Source organism: Hyperolius riggenbachi, chromosome 12 (genome assembly GCF_040937935.1).
Source record: "Hyperolius riggenbachi isolate aHypRig1 chromosome 12, aHypRig1.pri, whole genome shotgun sequence".
Classification (NCBI taxonomy): domain Eukaryota; kingdom Metazoa; phylum Chordata; class Amphibia; order Anura; family Hyperoliidae; genus Hyperolius; species Hyperolius riggenbachi.
Window position 1 is genome coordinate 158,662,999 of NC_090657.1, and position 18,980 is coordinate 158,681,978.

General features: G+C 44.4%; 1 protein-coding gene across 4 annotated transcripts in view; it reads left to right on the forward strand.

Annotated features, from left to right (window-relative positions):
- Nucleotides 1-18,980, forward strand: part of GNAS (GNAS complex locus) — a 387,899-nt gene that overhangs the window by 10,886 nt on the left and 358,033 nt on the right. For 3 of the 4 annotated variants that reach the window (XM_068263836.1, XM_068263838.1, XM_068263839.1), the window contains exon 2: nt 17,912-18,000. In XM_068263836.1, coding sequence (XP_068119937.1) covers nt 17,973-18,000 — 28 coding nt within the window. In that variant the 5' untranslated portion in view covers nt 17,912-17,972. The remainder of the gene's footprint in view (nt 1-17,911; nt 18,001-18,980) is intronic. The other variant, XM_068263837.1, reaches the window with a different exon arrangement.

Here is an 18,980-nt window from a genome sequence, read left to right on the forward strand (position 1 = left end):
AGGTTAAAAAACACAGCCTGGGTATTCCGGAAAGCCTTTTTTGTACTGTTCTCACTGCTGCTGCCTGGTAGGTCTGTCTCCATTAAGGCCTCTTTTCCACGAACTGTTGAGCTGTGTGCTCAGAAAGCAGTTACCAGGCAGCAACAAGCAGTTACCAGGCAGCAGTGAGCAGTTGTGAGAGTTTGATAGGCATTTCACTGCCTAGAAACAGTTTGTGGAAAAGAGGCCTAACTTAGCTGTTATCCACTGGCTTATCGCCTTTTCTAAACAGCCGGTATTCTCCGTCCCAATTCCGCATGCGCTAATCTTTATGAATTGACATTTAGTGACGTGTTGAGATAATCACCGCATAAGCCGGTAATTTCCCGCACTGCTCAGGAATATCAGCTTTTCATGCGGAAACAGCTTTTATGAATTGACACTTTGCTAAATGGTCAGTAAAGTCAGCTGTTTTGAGCATTACCACATGCGGGAATGCTTTATGAATAGAGGCCTTTGTATCTTAACCCCCCCCCCCCCCCCCCCCCCCCCGTCACTATCCTAGTGATCTAACAACAGGCCAGTGAGTTAGCTAGGCCCCTTTGTTAGGTAGTTAGCGTCAGTTAGCGCCCAGCCCACTACACCGCAGTTGCTGATTAGCGCCATCACTGTCGCTAATCAGCATTGTCACTATATAGTATCTGTAAGTGATCACTACTGATAGCAGTCAGATCTATATAAGTACATTAGGGTCACCTTAGAGTTGGCTCTGCTAAAAACGCAGTGTTTGCCTGATCAGGCCTGATTGTTTGGCCACACTTGCGTTCAGCCCACCCCACCGCAGTGACAGAAATTGTTTTTTTCTGATCATTGCAAAAACACAACACAATAGCTGCGGCGCTCTAAAGATCTGTTTTGATTTATTTATTTTTTTTAATCAAAACAGAGCGACCGCAGGTTTTTACTTCACAAGCACTCCTTTTTGCTAGGTAGGTGTGCTCTCTCTTGGGTAGTCTCAGAGGAATACCCCCTAAATTTAGCAGTCCAGCACGGCAAGAAATGGGTATTTCGCTAAAGAGGCCTATAGGATTCTGGCCCAGTCGGGTGAGAGACTTCTCATCCGACTGCTCATCCGGGTCAGAATACGAACCTATAGATAGCAGTGGATCACTGACTGATAGCGAAGATGACGAGGTTGGGGTCCCTGCTAGCGCCAGGCGTACCGCACCCCATGTCAGTGGACCGCAGGTGGCGCAGGATCAACCTCAAGGGCAGCAGAGTGGTGCTAGCGCTGATCCAGGTTTTCATGGTGAGGCATGCTCCAGCAGCGCAGCACATCCTGGACTTGGAACCAGTACTGCCGTAGACCCTGGTGAAGTGGCGAGCACCATCATGGCAGTTGAAACTGGTTCGGTGGCACGTGCAGTAAGACCCCTGTCGCAGCCACTACAAAGACGGGCCCGTAGTACCCCTAGCCTCCCAGAGGTGCTGGCAAATCCCGATTGGCAAACCCCTGGTTCCGCCGCACCCATAGTGCCCCCTTTCACTGCCCAATCTGGAGTCCAGGTGGAGACAGATCATCTAGGATTGGCCCTATACGCTTTTCATCTGATCTTCACCGAGGATCTCTATGGCCTCAATTCACGGAGCATTATCAAACGTTTATCAAACACTTTATCAAACGTTTGATAATTTACCTCATGGGTAAAATCTCATTTTGAATTCACTGAGGTGTTATATATTTGTTGAATGTTTTATTGGTAAAACATTCGATAAATATATAACACCTTAGTGAATTTAAAATTAGGTTTTACCCATGAAGTAAATTATCAAACCTTTGATAAAGTGTTTGATAAACGTTTGATAATGCTCCGTGAATTGAGGCCTATGACTTAGGCCTCAATTCACGGAGCATCATCAAACATTTATCAAACACTTTATCAAACGTTTGATAATTTACCTCATGGGTAAAATCTCACTAAGGTGTTATATATTTGTTGAACGTTTTATCGGTAAAACATTCGATAAATATATAACACCTTAGTGAATTTAAAATGAAATTTTACCCATGAGGTAAATTATCAAACGTTTGATAAAGTGTTTGATAAACGTTTGATAATGCTCCGTGAATTGAGGCCTTAGTCGTGGCAGAGACCAATCGTAACACCACACAATTTATTACCGCCAATCCGAACAGCTTCCATGCCCAGCCTTTTCGGTGAAAACGGGTCACAGTTTACGAATTTAAAATCTTTTTGGGCCTTCTCCTCAAAATTCAACGAGTAACTGAGGTTGTTGAAAAACCCCTCTCCGTCCACGATATAACCTTAACATGGAAGGGGTGGACTTTCAATGATATAAGAAAGTGTCTGCTTATTTGATTCAGTTGGCAATTTACAACAGTTTTGTTCTCTACAGTAAGGCATGGGAGAACTAAAGGATCCTTCTTTCAATTTCAGGAAGCGATTGTTTCGGAACACCAGTATCTAGGAGAAGACGTGGCCCAACCCCAAAATGTAGTTAGCCGGCTACATGAAAGACACTACCCGTATGTCTTTCCAGGTACCCCATCTCACCATTCCCTAAGAAAACGTTGTCGTGTCTGCAGCAGGGCTGGAATGAGGCGTGACACCACTTTTAATTGTCCCTACTGTCCTGACCGCCTGCCCTATGCGTAGGGGAGTGTTTTGAGAACTACCATGAGCAGGTACGCTATTAGAGTAGGGAACGCGAAACACAGAGCAGGCACACAAAGGTCTCTCAAGGCTCATTCACACTGGCGCGATGCATTGCGGCAAATTGCCTAGCGAAAGTCCCACTTTGCGGTCCCCACTACGCCAGAAGTGTGTGACTTAACCGCTAGTGCATACCTATGCAACTGCACGGCTCCTGCGGCAATTTGCGTCGGCCGGATGGCGCGCAAAGATTACTTGGCCGAATGCCAGATAGGAAATACCATGAACTAACGCGGTATTCCCTGAAGGTCTGTTTTTAGTGGTGCGGCGGGTGCGACCCACCTGATATGCCAATATGCAGTGTGAAACCAGACATCAGCTTTCGAGAGACCCAAATACACAGGGCTGCCAGAAACCTCTCCTTTCACTTGGGACAAAGTGCATAGTGTACTTCGCCACATCTCTGTGCAATTTTCGCCTTGCACACTGCCCCATGGGGAAGGAGAAGTTTGTCCTCGGAAGGTAAGTAAAAAAAACAAAAAACACAGGTAAGCAAAAAAGTTAAATGTTCCAAATGTTAATGTTTGGTTAAAAATGTTCAATAAAGTTTGTTAATGTTAATGAATTTATTGCATTGCTGCGTGCTTGGTTTTTTTTTGTTTTTCTCTCTCTCTCTCTCTCTCTCTCTCTCTCTCTGGCCTAGTGCACACCAGAGCAGTTCGGCAGCGTTTTTCAATCCGTTTGCAGATGTGGAAACGCTTGGGTAATGTATTTCAATGGGCTGGTGCACACCAGAGCGGGAGGCGTTTTGCAGAAACGCATACTCCCGGGCTGCTGCAGATTTTGGATTGTGGAGGCGTTTCTGCCTCCAATGTTAAGTATAGGAAAAATGCAAACCGCTCTGAAAAACGGCACTTCAGAGCGGTTTTGCAGGCGTTTGGGTTACAGTAGCTGTTCAGTAACAGCTTTACTGTAACAATACATGAAATCTACTACACCAAAAACGCTTCGCAAAACCGCAAAATGCTAAGAGAAACGCTACAGAAAAATAAGAAAAAGCGTTTCAAAATCTGCTAGCATTTTATGGATCTGCTAGCGGTTATTGGTGTGCACCAGGCCTCTCTCTCCCTCCCCATCCTTTACCCTTCCAGGTGGACCGAGCGAACGACTGATCAACCAACCAGCTGCAGCACCGATGGTGCATCCTGACAGAAGCATTGCGCCTCTGTTACACACAAGTCGTTGCATGAAGTGCTGCAGGACGAGATTTCTCCTCCGCAGTAAGATGCGTTTGCCATCGACCGATGTGCATGGATTAATCGGGTTTGCCAGGGCATAGGAGCAGAGTGGGTTGGAACATTCTGTGGGCGGTGCTCCTATGCCCCGGCAAATGCCATGCCCCTCTTTTTCACATTTTGGCAGATATTTTTTCATCCACATTGATCAATGCGAATTCGATAATGTTTGCCGTTCATTTTTCCTTTTATGGAAAAAAAAAGTGCATCACCCGTATGCCCAATATAAGGAGTATAGCAGAAACTCCTAATACTGGCCATACATGTAATGATTGTGGAGACGCTAAAATGCCAGGACAGACCCCCACAAGTGACCCCATTTTGGAAAGAAGACACCCCAAGGTATTTGCTGAGGGGCATGGTGAGTTCATAGAAGATTTTGTTTTTTGTCACAAGTTAGCAGAAATTGATTTTTTTAATTTTTTTCTCACAAAGTGTCATTTTCTGCTAACTTGTGACAAAAAATAAAATGTTATATGAACTTTTCTTTCCAAAATGGGGTCATTTTCTGGGGTGTTTTTACTGTCCTGGCATTGTTTGGTGGGGCCTAAATTGTGAGCGTCCCTGTAAAGCCTAAAGGTGCTCATTGGACTCAGGGCAACTTTGCGCAGCTAGCCTGCAAAAAAGTGTCACATATGTGGTATTGTCATTCTCAGGAGTAGTAGTATAATGTGTTTTGGGGTGTCTTTCCACACATACCCATGCTGGGTGGGAGACATATCTCTGTAAATGACAATTTAGTGTAAAAAAATCGAAAAAAAATTTCATTTACAGAGATATTTCTCACACACAAGATTGGTTATGTGTGAAAATATACCCTAAAACACATTATACTTCTTTACCTGAGTACAGCGATACCACATGTGTGACACTTTTTGTAGCCTAGCTGTGCAAAGGGGCCCAAAGTCCAGTGAGAACCTTTAGGATTTCACAGGTCAATTTTAGTCATTTGGTTTCCAGACTACTCCTCACGGTTTAGGGCCCCTAAAATGCCAGGGCAGTATAGGAACCCCACAAGTGACCCCATTTTGGAAAGAAGACACCCCAAGGTATTCAGTGAGGGGTATGGTGAGTTCATAGAATATTTTATTTTTTGTCACAAGTTAGTGGAAAATGACACTTTGTGAGAAAAAACAGAATCATAACAGATTTTATTTTTTGTCACAAGTGAGCAGAAAATGACACTTTGTGACTACTTTCCAAAATGGAGTCACTTGTGGGGTACTTATACTGCCCTGGCATTTTTTTTTGGGGGGGACTAAATTGTGAGCACCCCTGTAAAGCCTAAAGGCAAAAAAAGTGTCACATGTGCTATCGCCGTACTCAGGAGTAGTATAATGTGTTTTAGGGTGTCTTTTCACACATACCCATGCTGGGTGGGAGAAATATCTCTGTAAATGGACAATTTAGTGTAAAAAAAATGGAAAAATGTGTCCTTTACAGAGATATTTCTCCCACCCAGCATAGGTATGTGTGAAAAGACACCCCAAAACACATTATACTACTTCTCCTGAGTACAGCGATACCACGTGTGACACTTTTTTTGCCTTTAGGCTTTACAGGGGTGCTCACAATTTGGTCCCCCCCCCCAAAAAAAAATGCCAGGGCAGTATAAGTACTCCACAAGTGACTCCATTTTGGAAAGTAGTCACAAAGTGTCATTTTCTGCTCACTTGTGACAAAAAATAAAATCTGTTATGAACTCACCATGCCCCTCAGCAAATACCTTGGGGTGTCTTCTTTCCAAAATGGGGTCATTTGGGGGGGTATTTATACTATCCTGGCATTCTAGCACCTCAAGAAACATGAAAGGTGCTCAGAAAAGTCAGAGCTGCTTCAAACTGCGCAAATTCACTTTTTTGTACCATAGTTTGTAAACGCTATAACTTTTACCCAAACCAATAAATATACACTTATTGGATTTTTTTTTTTATCAAAGACATGTAGCACAATAAAAATTTGGACAAAAACTTGAATAAAATGTTTTACTTTATTTGAAAAAATTTACCACAAAGTTCAAAATATCATTTTTTGATGAATATAATAACTAAAAATTGCAGCAGCAATCAAATTGCACCAAAAGAAAGCTGTGTTAGTGAGAAGAAAAGGAGGTACAATTCGTTTGGGTGGTAAGTTGTATGACCGAGCAATAAACAGTTATAGCTGCAGTGGTCTGAATTGTAAAAAATGGCCTGGTCTTTAGGGGGGTTTAGCACTGCAGTCCTCAAGTGGTTAAACAAAATTAGGCAGGTGCATAAATGTGATCACCACAAAAAAGAAATGAAATGAATATTTAGTAGATCCTCCTTTTGCATAAATTACAGCCTCTAAATGCTTCCTGTAGGTTCCAATGAGAGTCTGGATTCTGGTTGAAGATATTTTGGACCATTCATCTTTACAAAACATCTCTAGTTCATTAAGGTTTGATGGCTTCCAAGCATGGGCAGCTCTATTTAACTCACACCACAGATTTTCAATTCTATTCAGGCCCGGGGACTAAGATGGCCATTCCAGAACATTGTACTTGTTCCTCTGCATGAATGCCTTAGTGGATTTTGAGCAGTGTTTTTTTTTTTTGTATTAAAACTTTTTATTGAAGAAAAGTTTTTCAAATAACAACAAGAATAACATATCAATACAATAGGAGACAATAAAAGACAATGAGCAGTACACTTCAAAGATAGGTAGCATAAATCAGAGGGTATTCGAAGTAATGGATCTTCTCGTACAAATACATAATGGTAGTAACAAATATGTACGGCCAATTACTTGGTACTGGTTGTGTAAATGGCTTGCCCAGGTTGGAAGGGTGGAGTCTCACTACCAAAAGCTTAGATTAAATGCAAATGGAAGGTAGCGGCTGAATTTATGATTATCCTTGGATACGTAAGTATACTGCCTCCTGTATACCCATAAAAAACAGACAGAGAAAGGAAAGTGTATAGAGAGGGAAAAAAAAAGAGTGGAAAAGAAAGTGAGTATTAGGGAGGGGGAAGGAAGGGAGTAAGCGGGAGGGGGGGGGGGGGGGGGGGGTAGGTGGGCATTTTGTCGATGTTACTCAGCAGGTATTCATTGTTGGAGAGGGTTAAAGACAGAGGTGACGTCTGTTAGATCATGCTATCATCATTTTCGCGTTGTCTGAGTCTCTAAAGACATACCACACTGCCCATTTGGCTGTGAATGCTTCCATTTTTTCATGTGCACTATAGTATAGATCATCTGACCTGCATAAATTATTAAGCTCAGAAAACACCTGTAGCATGGTCGGGGTATTTGGGCTCTTCCAATTTCTAGCAATTAGAAGTTTGGCTATGATCAGGAGGGAGCTGGAGAGAGACTTCTTGACCTTAGAGATTTTTCCATGTATTAGATTTAGCAGGGCCACTTGTGGAGTAAAAGAAAGCCTGGTCAAGTATAGAGATTCATCTAGGTCATACACCTTTTCCCAAAAGGGTTTAATAAGAGAGCATTGCCACCAGTTATGGATATATGTACCTACTTCAGAGTTACATCGCCAGCACAGGTTACATTCATCTGCTTTGTATTTAGCCACCTGGGTTGGGCATCTATACCAACGTGCAAAAATTTTATAATTACGTTCTTGGAAGGATGTTGCAATGGAAGATTTATGTAACAGAATAAAAATATTTTCCCATTTCTCTCCCTCCAGTTCATAGCCAAAGTCCCTCTCCCACTTGGATGTTAAATGTTCCAATTGGGAGTCACTTATTGAGCAAATTAAGTCAGAATAGATTACTGAGATTTTGTGTTCTGTGGAGATTGAGGCTGAGCATAAGGATTCAAACGAGGTTAGTGGTCTATGGAGGTTAGACCTAGGGGTCAGTGAAGAATAGAGTCCCCTAATCTGTCTCCACAAGAACCAGCCAATATTGGGCTGTAGATCGGGATTTCCCATCACATTTCTCTCCAACAAAGTGGTATTGTTAACAATATGTCTAACTTGAGGCCAAAAGGCTCTATTCCAACCCAGAACTGAGGATGCTTCCTTTCCTAGTGCAAATTGAGGGTTGTCTAAGAGAGATGTGAGGGGACTGGGTATTGTGAATATTCCATAACGCTTTCTAATGGAGTCCCAGCCCCTTAACAGAATTTGGGGAGCATAGGGGATCGCCTCCTTGTCAGGCCTGGCAGATTTTGGAGTCCATAATAACGCTCTGGGGTCTACTTCTGAGAAAGCAGTGTCCAGAGTAACCCATTGCTTAGTTTCCCTACTCTGGAACCAGTCGAGGATCTGGGTCAAAAGGGTTGCAAAATAATAAGTACGGATGTCAGGTAAGGCCAGGCCACCTCGTCCCTTAGGGCGACTAAGCAATTTATAGTTAGTTCTGTGGGCCTTTCCATTCCATACAAATTTCATAAACCCTGTGTGCAATTTAGCCAGAAAGGAGCTTGGAAGCCAGACCGGTATGGCTTGCATAACAAATAAGAGTTTGGGCATGACATCCATTTTAAGCACATTGATTCTGCCCGACCAGGACAAGTGAAGCGACCCCCACCTATCTAGATCTTTAAGGATCTTTAAAACCAGGGGAGGGAAATTCAAGCTGAAGAGGTCATCAAGATTGCGTGATAGGTAGACCCCCAGATATTTGATTTTGTCTTTTTGCCATTTAAAAGGAAAGGAGCTAGACAGGTTCTGCACTACCTCCGGAGCTAGGGAGATGTTGAGAACCTAGTTGATTAATCTTAAAGTTACTCATGTGGCCAAACTCAGTCATTTCTTGAAGAATATTGGGAAATGCTACGTGGGGATTAGATATGTAAAGTAAAAGATCATCGGCGAAAAGGGCCAGTTTTGTGTGAAGGTCACCCACTTTTATTCCCTGGATTGACGCGTTGTTTCGTAAAGCTACTGCAAGATGTTCCATGCAGATGACATATAGAAGAGGAGACAGGGGACAGCCCTGTCTCGTCCCATTGTGAATCTGGAAGGCATCCGACAGGGTCCCATTGAGCTTAACTCTGGCCGACGGAGATTTATATAGGGCCATAGTTCTCTCTGTGAATTTTGGCCCCAGCCCCATCTGAGATAGAGAGCCTTCAAGAAATTGCCAATGAACCCTGTCGAATGCCTTCTCTGCGTCCACCGAGACTATGCATAGTGGAGTTTTAGTTTTATGTGTTCTGTGTATTAATGATATTGTTTTAAGGACATTATCTCTAGCCTCCGTTTTGATTATAAAGCCGGATTGATCATTGTGGATGATCGAGGGGAGTATTGGTTTTAGACGTTCGGCTAAGATCTTCGAGTAGAACTTGAGATCTAGGTTAATCAGGGAGATTGGCCTATAATTGGTACATTGAGACGGGTCTTTGTCGGGTTTGGGGATTACTGTAATGTGTGTGGTAAGTGTTTGCATCGGGAAGGATTGGGTTTTGGAGATAGAGTTAAATGCTTGGAGCATTACAGGGGCTAATTGGCTTTTACATTTTTTATAAAACGAACTTGTGAACAGGGCTGTGGAGTCGGAGTCGTGGAGTCGGGCAATTTTGGGTGCCTGGAGTCGGAGTCGGGAAAAAATGCACCGACTCCGACTCCTAATGAATTTGTAACTGTAATTAAAATAGAAAATATGATAAAATGTTCTATTTCTCAGATAATAGTCATTAAAAATAATGTATATATACAGTATATATACAGTAATAGCTGTGCTTAGTCCACAAAAATGAAATAAACCAATCAAAATTAGTTACTTGTGCTGCTTCAATAAAGCAGTCCCCGTATTTTTAAGGTCAGATATACATATCTGATTGTGACTGTATATATGATGTGTACACAGGAATCTCTTATATATACTAAATAACATCTATGCTGTAAGAATAAAGCCTGATGTGTAGCTGTGTCACTAATAGAGATGGTCAACGAGATGGAAATAATTCTGCATTGATGCTGATTTATGCAAATATATGCACTCCCTTTGCTGATGAAATCAAATAATTTGATATGTTATTAAAATTTGGTTTGGTGACTACAAATTAAAGGGTAACTGAGACGGAGGAAAAGTAAAGTTTTATACATACCTGGGGCTTCCTCCAGCCCCCTTCAGGCTAATCAGTCCCTCGCTGTCCTCCACCACCCGGATCTTCTGCTATGAGTCCTGGTAATTCAGCCAGTCAGTGCTGTCCGGCCGCATGCCGCTCCCACAGCCAGGAACATTCTGCACCTGCGCAATAGTGCTGCACAGGTGTAGTATGCTCCTGGCGGCGGAGTGTGTGCATGTGCACTACGCCTGACTGGCTCAAGTACCTGGACTCATAGCAGAAGATCCAGGTGGTGGAGGAGGACAACGAGGAACTGATTATCCTGAAGGCGGCTGGAGGAAGCCCCAGGTATTTATAAAACTTTAATTGCATCTGTCTCAGGTTTACTTTGTTACACAGTAGTACTATACTCTACATATGCACTCCCCACAGAGCTGCAGGGAATCCACTGAGAATGCTGTGCACATTGAGCACAGAGGTGTTGTCTGTTTACAATCTCCTCATTCCCCTGCAGAGTACCTGCACATCATTCTTACATGTACCCACACTTACATTGCCTAGGGCCTGATAGATGTTCTTTGTTCCGGTCTGTACCTTTTACAAGTACTCTTACCAAGGACTAGTTTTAGTCTAAAGGGAATAAATATAGTAGTCTCCATATCCTTCTCACTACAGTTGTCTTGTAAAATTCCTAAGCGTTGGCAGTTAAGAGACGAATTTCATGTTACATACTTTTAATCAACAAAATTGTAATATGCAAATTAGAGGAGTCGGAGTCGTGGAGTCGGAGTCGGTGGAATCCTAAACTGAGGAGTCGGAGTCGGTGGATTTTTGGACCGACTCCACAGCCCTGCTTGTGAACCCGTCGGGGCCTGGGCTCTTACCTGATTTTGAGGAGCTAATACTAGTTAATAATTCAGGGAGGGAAAAATCCTTCTCTAAGTCTTCGACCAGTTCTGGGGGAATGGTTGGGATCTTTGTTTTATTCAAATATGATATGATTTTGGATTGCAGATCAGTGGGTTGCATATCATGAAATTTGCCTTTTATATTATATAACGCCTCATAGTATTCACGGAATGTATTGGCTATCTCTGAGGTTTTATGTAATTTGGTTCCATTGCGATGTGTAATCGAAAAGATCTGCGAGCTATTGAGTTTAGGATGGAGGTATCTAGCTAGTAGATGTCCACATTTACCTTCGTGTTCATACATAAGGCCCTTAAATCTGACCCTATCTGAAAGGGATTTTTCATCCAATAAGGACAGTAATGACTGCCTTTTGGTAGAGAGATTGAGCTCCACTTGAGGTGAGGTAGATGCTTTAAGAGCATCTTCCAATTCCGAGATTTGTTGGAGGAGCAATGAGATTTGGGCCCCCCTTTCTCTTTTTAGTCTAGCCCCATGGGAGATGAGAATGCCTCGGAGCACACACTTAAGGACTTCCCATTTAGTGCTATAGGCGGTATCATCATTCTGGTGATCTGTAGAGAAGTTATCAATGGCTCTCTTGATATCTAGCACGCAAGTAGCATCTCGTAGGATATTATCATTAAGTCTCCATGGGAGAGGAGCACCTATGCGTGAATGTGTCAATGGAGAAAGTACAATGTATAGGGGCATGGTCCGACCACAGCCTATTACCCATTGTCACTCTTAGGTTTCTGTCCAGTAGGGGTTGCGAGAGGAAAACATAATCAATGCGACTGTGGGATTTATGGACATGAGAGTAAAAGGAATAGTCACGTTCCTTTGGGTGGAGAATTCTCCAGGAATCAGCCAGAGAGAGGGATTGTAGTTTATGTTTTGCCTGTTGAAGAGCAGATTTAGATAGAGAAGATCTCTGTGTAGAAGAGTCTAAAGTAGGGTTAATGCATAGATTAAAGTCACCGCAAAGGACGATGTAGCCTTCCGCAAATTGGGTTAATTTATTAAGATAGGAGGTAAGCTTTTGCACCTGGTTGAGGTTCGGTAGGTATATGTTGGCTATTGTGTATTTGGTTGTACCTATTTGGATATTCATAAAAATAAATCTGCCTTGGGTATCCTTGAGTTCATTTATGAAAGTGGAATTTAGGTTCTTGTGGAGGCCAATAGAGACGCCCCTAGATTTTCCATCTGGGTTGGGGCTGTGATACCAACGGTTAAACCAGTTAGTTTTGATGAGTGGGATCGAGTTTGACCTAAAGTGTGTCTCCTGGAGTGCAATTATGGAAGATTTACGTTTATGGAGGTAGTACAGAACCTGGGAGCGTTTTTGGGGAACATTAAACCCCCTTACATTGTAGGACGTGACTGTTATGTCTGCCATCTGATTGAGCTATAAGAATAGCACACGAAAGCCAGAGTATGTGCAACAATAACTGTGGAGTCCCCACCTAGGACAAGATAGCACGGGGGTAGTGGTGAAGAAAAAGGGGAAGAAAGAGACATATAAAGGAACAAGACACAAAATAGGTTAAACCTATGTATGATCGATTGGTAATCAGGAGTAACACCAGCTGCGCTCCGGGTGGCAGTTGAGGCACATCTCGAGCAGGGCAGGAGCTGCCCGTCAAACACCTATGTGATCATATTGGATGATAGAAGTGAGGATATATCCCCTAAGGGGATCCTATAATAATGCACAATGTTATGCCAACAGATTATAGTGCTACACTAAGCACACAACAAATCTCTAGTTAGAGCAAGATTAGTACAACTATCCTTTAGACTACGAATAAGACCATGGGTAACTTAAAGCTATGAACCTCCTATAAAAGTTTACAACATGAAATAACTAATGGAGAAGAATATCTGCTATCTTTTAGCAGTGTTACATAGTGCAATTATTCAGGTACTTCACTTTAGGTAGCCTGTCTAGAAACTTCATGAAAACTAACAATAATCATAGTATATTGCATGTATTGTGCATTATTAACCTGTTCCTATTAAGAACACTCAAATTCAATGGCTAGGTACAGAGTGGGTCATTATGAACGTTATAAGATATTAAAAAGTTCCAGTAGAAAAATCTATTGTAATGGGGATCTTCGTAGACGAGAGGTAGGGCGCCTGTCCACCATTTCCCATCTATCCTTTGGAGGACTAGACGGGGCCGGTTGATGGAGAGGCCACTCTGGCAACTTGATAAGAGGCAAATCAAAAATAGATCTTATTTTTCTTAGGTCCTGGGGAGAGTGGAAAACAGCCGATTTTCCTTCATGTTTGATAAAAAGAGCAAACGGGTAGCCCCAACGGTACGGTATTTCCTTGTCTCTTAAAGCTTCCAATAAGGGACGTACGGCTTTCCGTAGTTGGAGTGTGAGGCTGGAAAGGTCTGCTAATAGTTGTATTTTAGCCCCATCAAAGTCAATGTCTCTTTGTTGCCTTTCTGCATTCATGATTTCCTCCTTCTCCTTGTAGTAATGGACTCTACAAATGATGTCTTTGGGTCTCTGGGGGTCAGATGAGAGGGGCCCTAGAGCACGGTGTGCCCTATCGATTTCTATCTTGTGGTCTTGGGGTGCTTTCAGGATCTGATTAAAGATGCCTTCTAGAGTGGCTGTAATGTCCTCTTGGTGTGTAGCCTCAGGTACCCCCCTGACTCTTATATTATTGCGTCTGCTTCTGTTTTCTATGTCATCCATTTTAAGAATGACAGAGGCAATGTTCTGTGTATTGTTATCAATGGCTTCCTGTTGCTTATCTAAGCGCTCTTCTAGTGAGTCTTGTCGCTTTTCTACCCCCTCCACCCTAGAAACAATATGGCTCACCTCCTGTTTGAAATCCGCCATTTCTCTTTTGTATGCCGACTCCATACGGATTATCAAGCGCTCGAAGTCTTGCTTTGTTGGGAGGGAGCGTACATAATCGTGTAGCTCTACCTCCATGTAAGAATCTGCGCCATCAGAAGCTGTCGGTGATGGAGGAGCTGAGCCGGCCTTGCGGTTACCTCTGGCTGACGGATGTGGATTCGATGGTGACTGGCGGGAGGTTTGGGGGAGCGCTGCTGTGGGCTCTCGTTGTGGATAAGAAGAGGCGAACCTGGTATGCGTGCGGCCTGGTTGGATGTCGCAGCCATCTTGGAGTGGGTTGGTGCGGAAGACCGTGATGGAGAGGTAGCGTGGTGAGAGGTGTCACCTGTCAGCGAGCTGTCCGTCTGGGGAGGAGAGTCTTGAGGATTTTCGGGCGAGTTTCCTCCCTGCACCATGGTGTTTTGTTGTTTTTGTAGGAGCGGAGAGGCGCCTGAGACCTGTGAGCTCGTGGTCGCCATATTAGATACCTCGACTCACTGGCGTACCAATAGGGGATGCGACCCCTGCCGTCGCGGGGGGGCCCGTGCTCCCCTAGGGCCCGCTCAGGGACTTTTGGGGGCAGGAGGGGTCGCAGCATAAGAGGAGAGTGTGGCAGATCGGGAAATCCCCCCCCCCTCACCACGGGCTCTCCTCTCTGCACTCCCCCTCCTGCAATCATTGGTGGCAGCGGGCAGGCAGCAGCAGCGCTGGCGGCAGGATGAACACATTACCTCCTTCTCGCTGGAGGACTTACGTTCTCTAAGAGCTTTTTTCAACTTCTGTGTAAACAGGAAGTTGCTCTTAGAGAACGGAAGTCCTCCAGCGAGAAGGAGGTAATGTATTCATCCTGCCGCCACCGCTGCTGCTGCCTGCCCGCTGCCACCAATGATTGCAGGAGGGGGAGCGCAGAGAGAAGAGCCCAAGGTGAGGGAGGGGAACTTTCCCCCTCCCCACCGATCTGCCACACTCTCCTCTTATGCTGCGACCCCTCCTGCCCCCCAAAAGTCCCTGAGTGGGGGGGGGGCGGATTTTTTTTTTTTTGCAGGGGGGCCCGGGGATTTCTAGGTACGCCCCTGCCTCGGCTTCTGCGAGACGTCTCTCCAGCGGTCTTAGGAAGCGGGTAATTCCGGAAGAATTGTGCCGGGAGGGAGTCTGCTTATTCCTCTTTTTCTTGGATGATCCCATGTGAGGGGAAATACGCTAAAATATAGCTTTAGGATGCTGTAGATAGGCGTAGTAGCGGGAGCTCCAGATACTTGCGTCCTTACTCCGCCATGTGCAAGCCACGCCCCGTTGAGCAGTGTTTAGGATCGTTGTCTTGTTGAAAGATCCAGCCCTGGGGCGCAGATTCAGCTTTGTCACTGATTCCTGGACATTGGTCTCCAGAATCTGCTGATACTTAGTGGAATCCATGCGTCCCTCAACTTTAACAAGAGTCCCAGTCCCTGCACTGACCACACAGCCCCACAGCATGATGGAACCACCACCATATTTTACTGTAGGTAGCAGGTGTTTTTCTTGAAATGCTGTGTTGTTTTTCCTCCATGCATAACGCCCCTTGTTATGCCCTCAATTTTAGTTTCATCAGTCCACAGCACCTTATTTCAAAATGAAGCTGGCTTGTCCAAATGTGCTTTAGCATACCTCAAGCTGCTCTGTGCTGTGATCGGCGAAAATGCTTCTTCTGCATACAGCATCTCCTTGTGTAAAGTGTGCCGAATGGTTGAACGATGCACAGTGACTCCATCTGCAGCAAGATGATGTTGTAGGTCTTTGGTGCTGGTCTGTGGGTTGACTCTGACTGTTCTCACCATTTGTCGATTCTGTCTATCCAAGAATTTTTCTTGGTCTGCCACTTTTAGCCTTAACTTGAACTGAGCCTGTGGTCTTCCATTTCCTCAATATGTTCCTAACTGTGGAAACAGACAGCTGAAATCTGAGACAGCTTTCTGTATCCTTTACCTAAACCATGATGGTGAACAATCTTTGTCTTCAGGTCATTTGAGAGTTGTTTTGAGACCCCCATGTTTCTCTTCAGAGAAAATTAAAAGAGAAGGAAAACTTACAATTTACCCCCTTAAATACTCTTTCTCATAATTTGATTGATTCTGTGTATGTAGGTCAGGGCTCACTGAGCTTACCAAGCCAATTTGAGTTCCAATAATTAGTTCTAAAGGTTTTGGAATCAATAAAATGACAACAGTGCCCAAATGTATGCACCTGCCTGATTTTGTTTAAACAATTATTGCACACTTTCTGTAAATCCAATAAACTTCATTTCACTTCCCAAATATCATTGTGTGTGTCTCCTATATGGTATATTTAACTAACATTTTTTTATCTTAACAACCAACGATTTATACAGGAAAATCATGACGATTAACAAGGTTGTCCAAACTTTCGCATCCCACTGTATGTGGGGGGAGTGGTCAAGGATGCTACATGCATGTGGGAGTGGTCAGGTATGGCTACATGTGTGTGCGGGGAGTGGTCAGGTATGGCTTTATGCATGGGGAATTGGTCAGGGATGGGTACATGTATGCGTTGGGAATGCTAAGGGACTGATGCTATCCCTGATGGCTACATGTATGTGGGGGAGTGGTCAGGTATGGCTACATGTATTATACCCCACTCTATATACACACCATGAACTCTGTATTAAATGTCAGATTAAAGTATATTAATCTCAGGGGAGGTGTGAAACCCGTCTTTAAAAGCAGAGTCCTTAAATAGGTGGTTAGTTGAGTTCCAGATAACGAGCACTGTACTGCACATACATTTGCATACACAATTTGCATAATATTACATCAACCTGTATCAATTTGTTTCCTATTGACCGCTCCTAGTGCTGATCAACTACCTAGACGTAAGGGGTGCACAAACCCATAGCTCTCAACTGTCTTTCTTTGGGAGCCCTCTCCCTCTGTCCCTCTTTCCTCCTCATTTGTTCCTCTTTCAGGACTTTGTCCCTCTTTCTATGTAAATATATATATTTCTATACTAAAAAATATGTTTGATTGACTCTAAACTTTATTTCCATCCTTTAATTGATATAATACTAATTTTAAAATGTTAATATGAAGGAAAATGAACCAGGATAGAAAGGACCAGTGTGGTCTGAATTATAAAGCAACATATTTTACTTATGAAATCTTTATGGTATGCGTGACTAGGAGTGTGACGGGAGTGAGGCTTAAGTTTCCCGCTTTCCCATCTCAAAATTTTAGGAGGTATGCAAACCTAAGATCTCTGGAAGATGTGTGTCAATAATACAATCTGTGATGGCTCACCCTAACCTTCCCTGCCTTCCACTAAGTATTACCCCCACCTCCTGACACCTAAACTTATCCTTCACCTGTCCATCCCCCTTTCCACTACTGACCTTCCCCTACCCCGCCCCCTTATCTCTGGCAATAGTTCACACCCCACCTCCTGACACCTAACCTTATCCTCCACTGGTCCATCCCACTTTCCCTGAAACCAGTGACCTCCCCCTACCTCGCCCCTTATCTTTGGATGATGTGTTTCAATAATCTAATCTGTGATGGCTCACCCTAGCCTTCCCTCCTTCCTCTAAGTGCTACCCCCACCTCCTGACACCTAACCTTATCCTCCACCTTTCCATCCCCCTTTCCACCACTGCCCTCCCCCTACTCTGCCTCTTATTTCTGGCCATAGTTCACACCCCACCTCTTGGCCCCTAACCTTATCCGCCACTGGTCCATCCGCCTACCCCGCCCCTTATCTCTGGAAGATGAGTGTCAATAATCCAATCTATGATGCCTCACCTTAACCTTCCTTTCTTCCTCTAAGTGCTATCCCCACCTCCTGATACCCAACCTTTCCTTTCCATCCCCCTTTCCACCACTGACCTCCCCCGCCTCTTATCTCTGGCTATAGTTCACACCCCACCTCTTGACCCCTAACCTTATCTGCCACTGGTCCACCTCCCTACCCCGCCCCTTATCTCTGGAAGATGTGTGTCAATAATCCAATCTAAGATGCCTCACCCTAACCTTCCCTTCTTCCTTTAAGTTCTACCCCCACCTCCAGACACCTAACCTTATCCTCCACCTGTCCATCCCCCTTTCGGCCACTGCCCTCCCCCTACCCCGCCCCCTATCTCTGGCCATAGTTCACATCTCCACCTGTCCAATATTCACCTTTTATTGTTCTGTTTCAGCAGATAATCACATGAAGGTAGAGCTGTGAGGACAGACAGGACCGCTGTGAAGAATGAAATCATGTGTCTTCTGCTGATGAATACTTGCGGTAAGCATAATGAAGGGTGGGAGGGTGTGTCATGGGTGTGATGAGGGGCTTGACTAGGGGTTTGACTGGAGGTGTGGCAGGGAAGTGATAAGGGGTGTGACTGGAGGTGTGGCAAGGGGTGTGTCAGCATATGACTGGAGGTGTGGCAGGGAAGTGACAAGGGGTGTGTCAGGGTATGACTGGAGGTGTGGCAGGGGTGTCAGTAGGGCTGTGAGACCTCTAATACATCCCCAGTTACATCCCATGTATGAAGTGTTTGCTTGCTGTGAATAGTATTTGGGGGGGGGGGGGGTTCAGTTTGGTGGAGGATATTTTCTCTTGTGAGAAACCAGCTAACTTACAGCTTTTTGTTTTGGGGATGTGGAAGTAAAGACACTAGAATGTAGAATAGAATGCAGGGGGAGGGGATGTACAGCTCTGTGCAGATGGTATTGTGGCCCAGATCTAAACTGCGGTCTGTAATGCTAGAATGCCAACCAGTATGCTAATATATCTGAGCATTATTATAGTACATATCAGAGCAGGATCATCCACCAGGAAACTTAGGCAGGGTAACCACAAGGGGGCCCTAAATCTACTACCATGCCTACGACCCCATTACATCTTAATCCATTTCTGGTACATAGTCATTTATGAAAGACCACCTAGGGGGTCATTTACAATACATTACAGTGCACCTCATTCTAGCTAGAAGCGGCGATTGCAAGAGGGAGCAGCTCACCCGATCACTGTTAAACAGCTATTATTGTTAAAACTCCACCTCCTGCTGGATAAACTGCCAAAGCCTCTCCGAAGAAGTCTGGAGCACTGTGGCCAACCTCACCTGAGCTAGTTGGGCTTTAACTGCCTAACGACTGCTCAACGCCGATCGGCATGAGCAGAGCGGCAGCCGCAGGACCACTCCACGCCAATTGGCATGAAGTGCTAGGAGCGGAGATTGCAGAGGATCGCAAGCTCCGATCCGTCATCAGCCTCCCAGT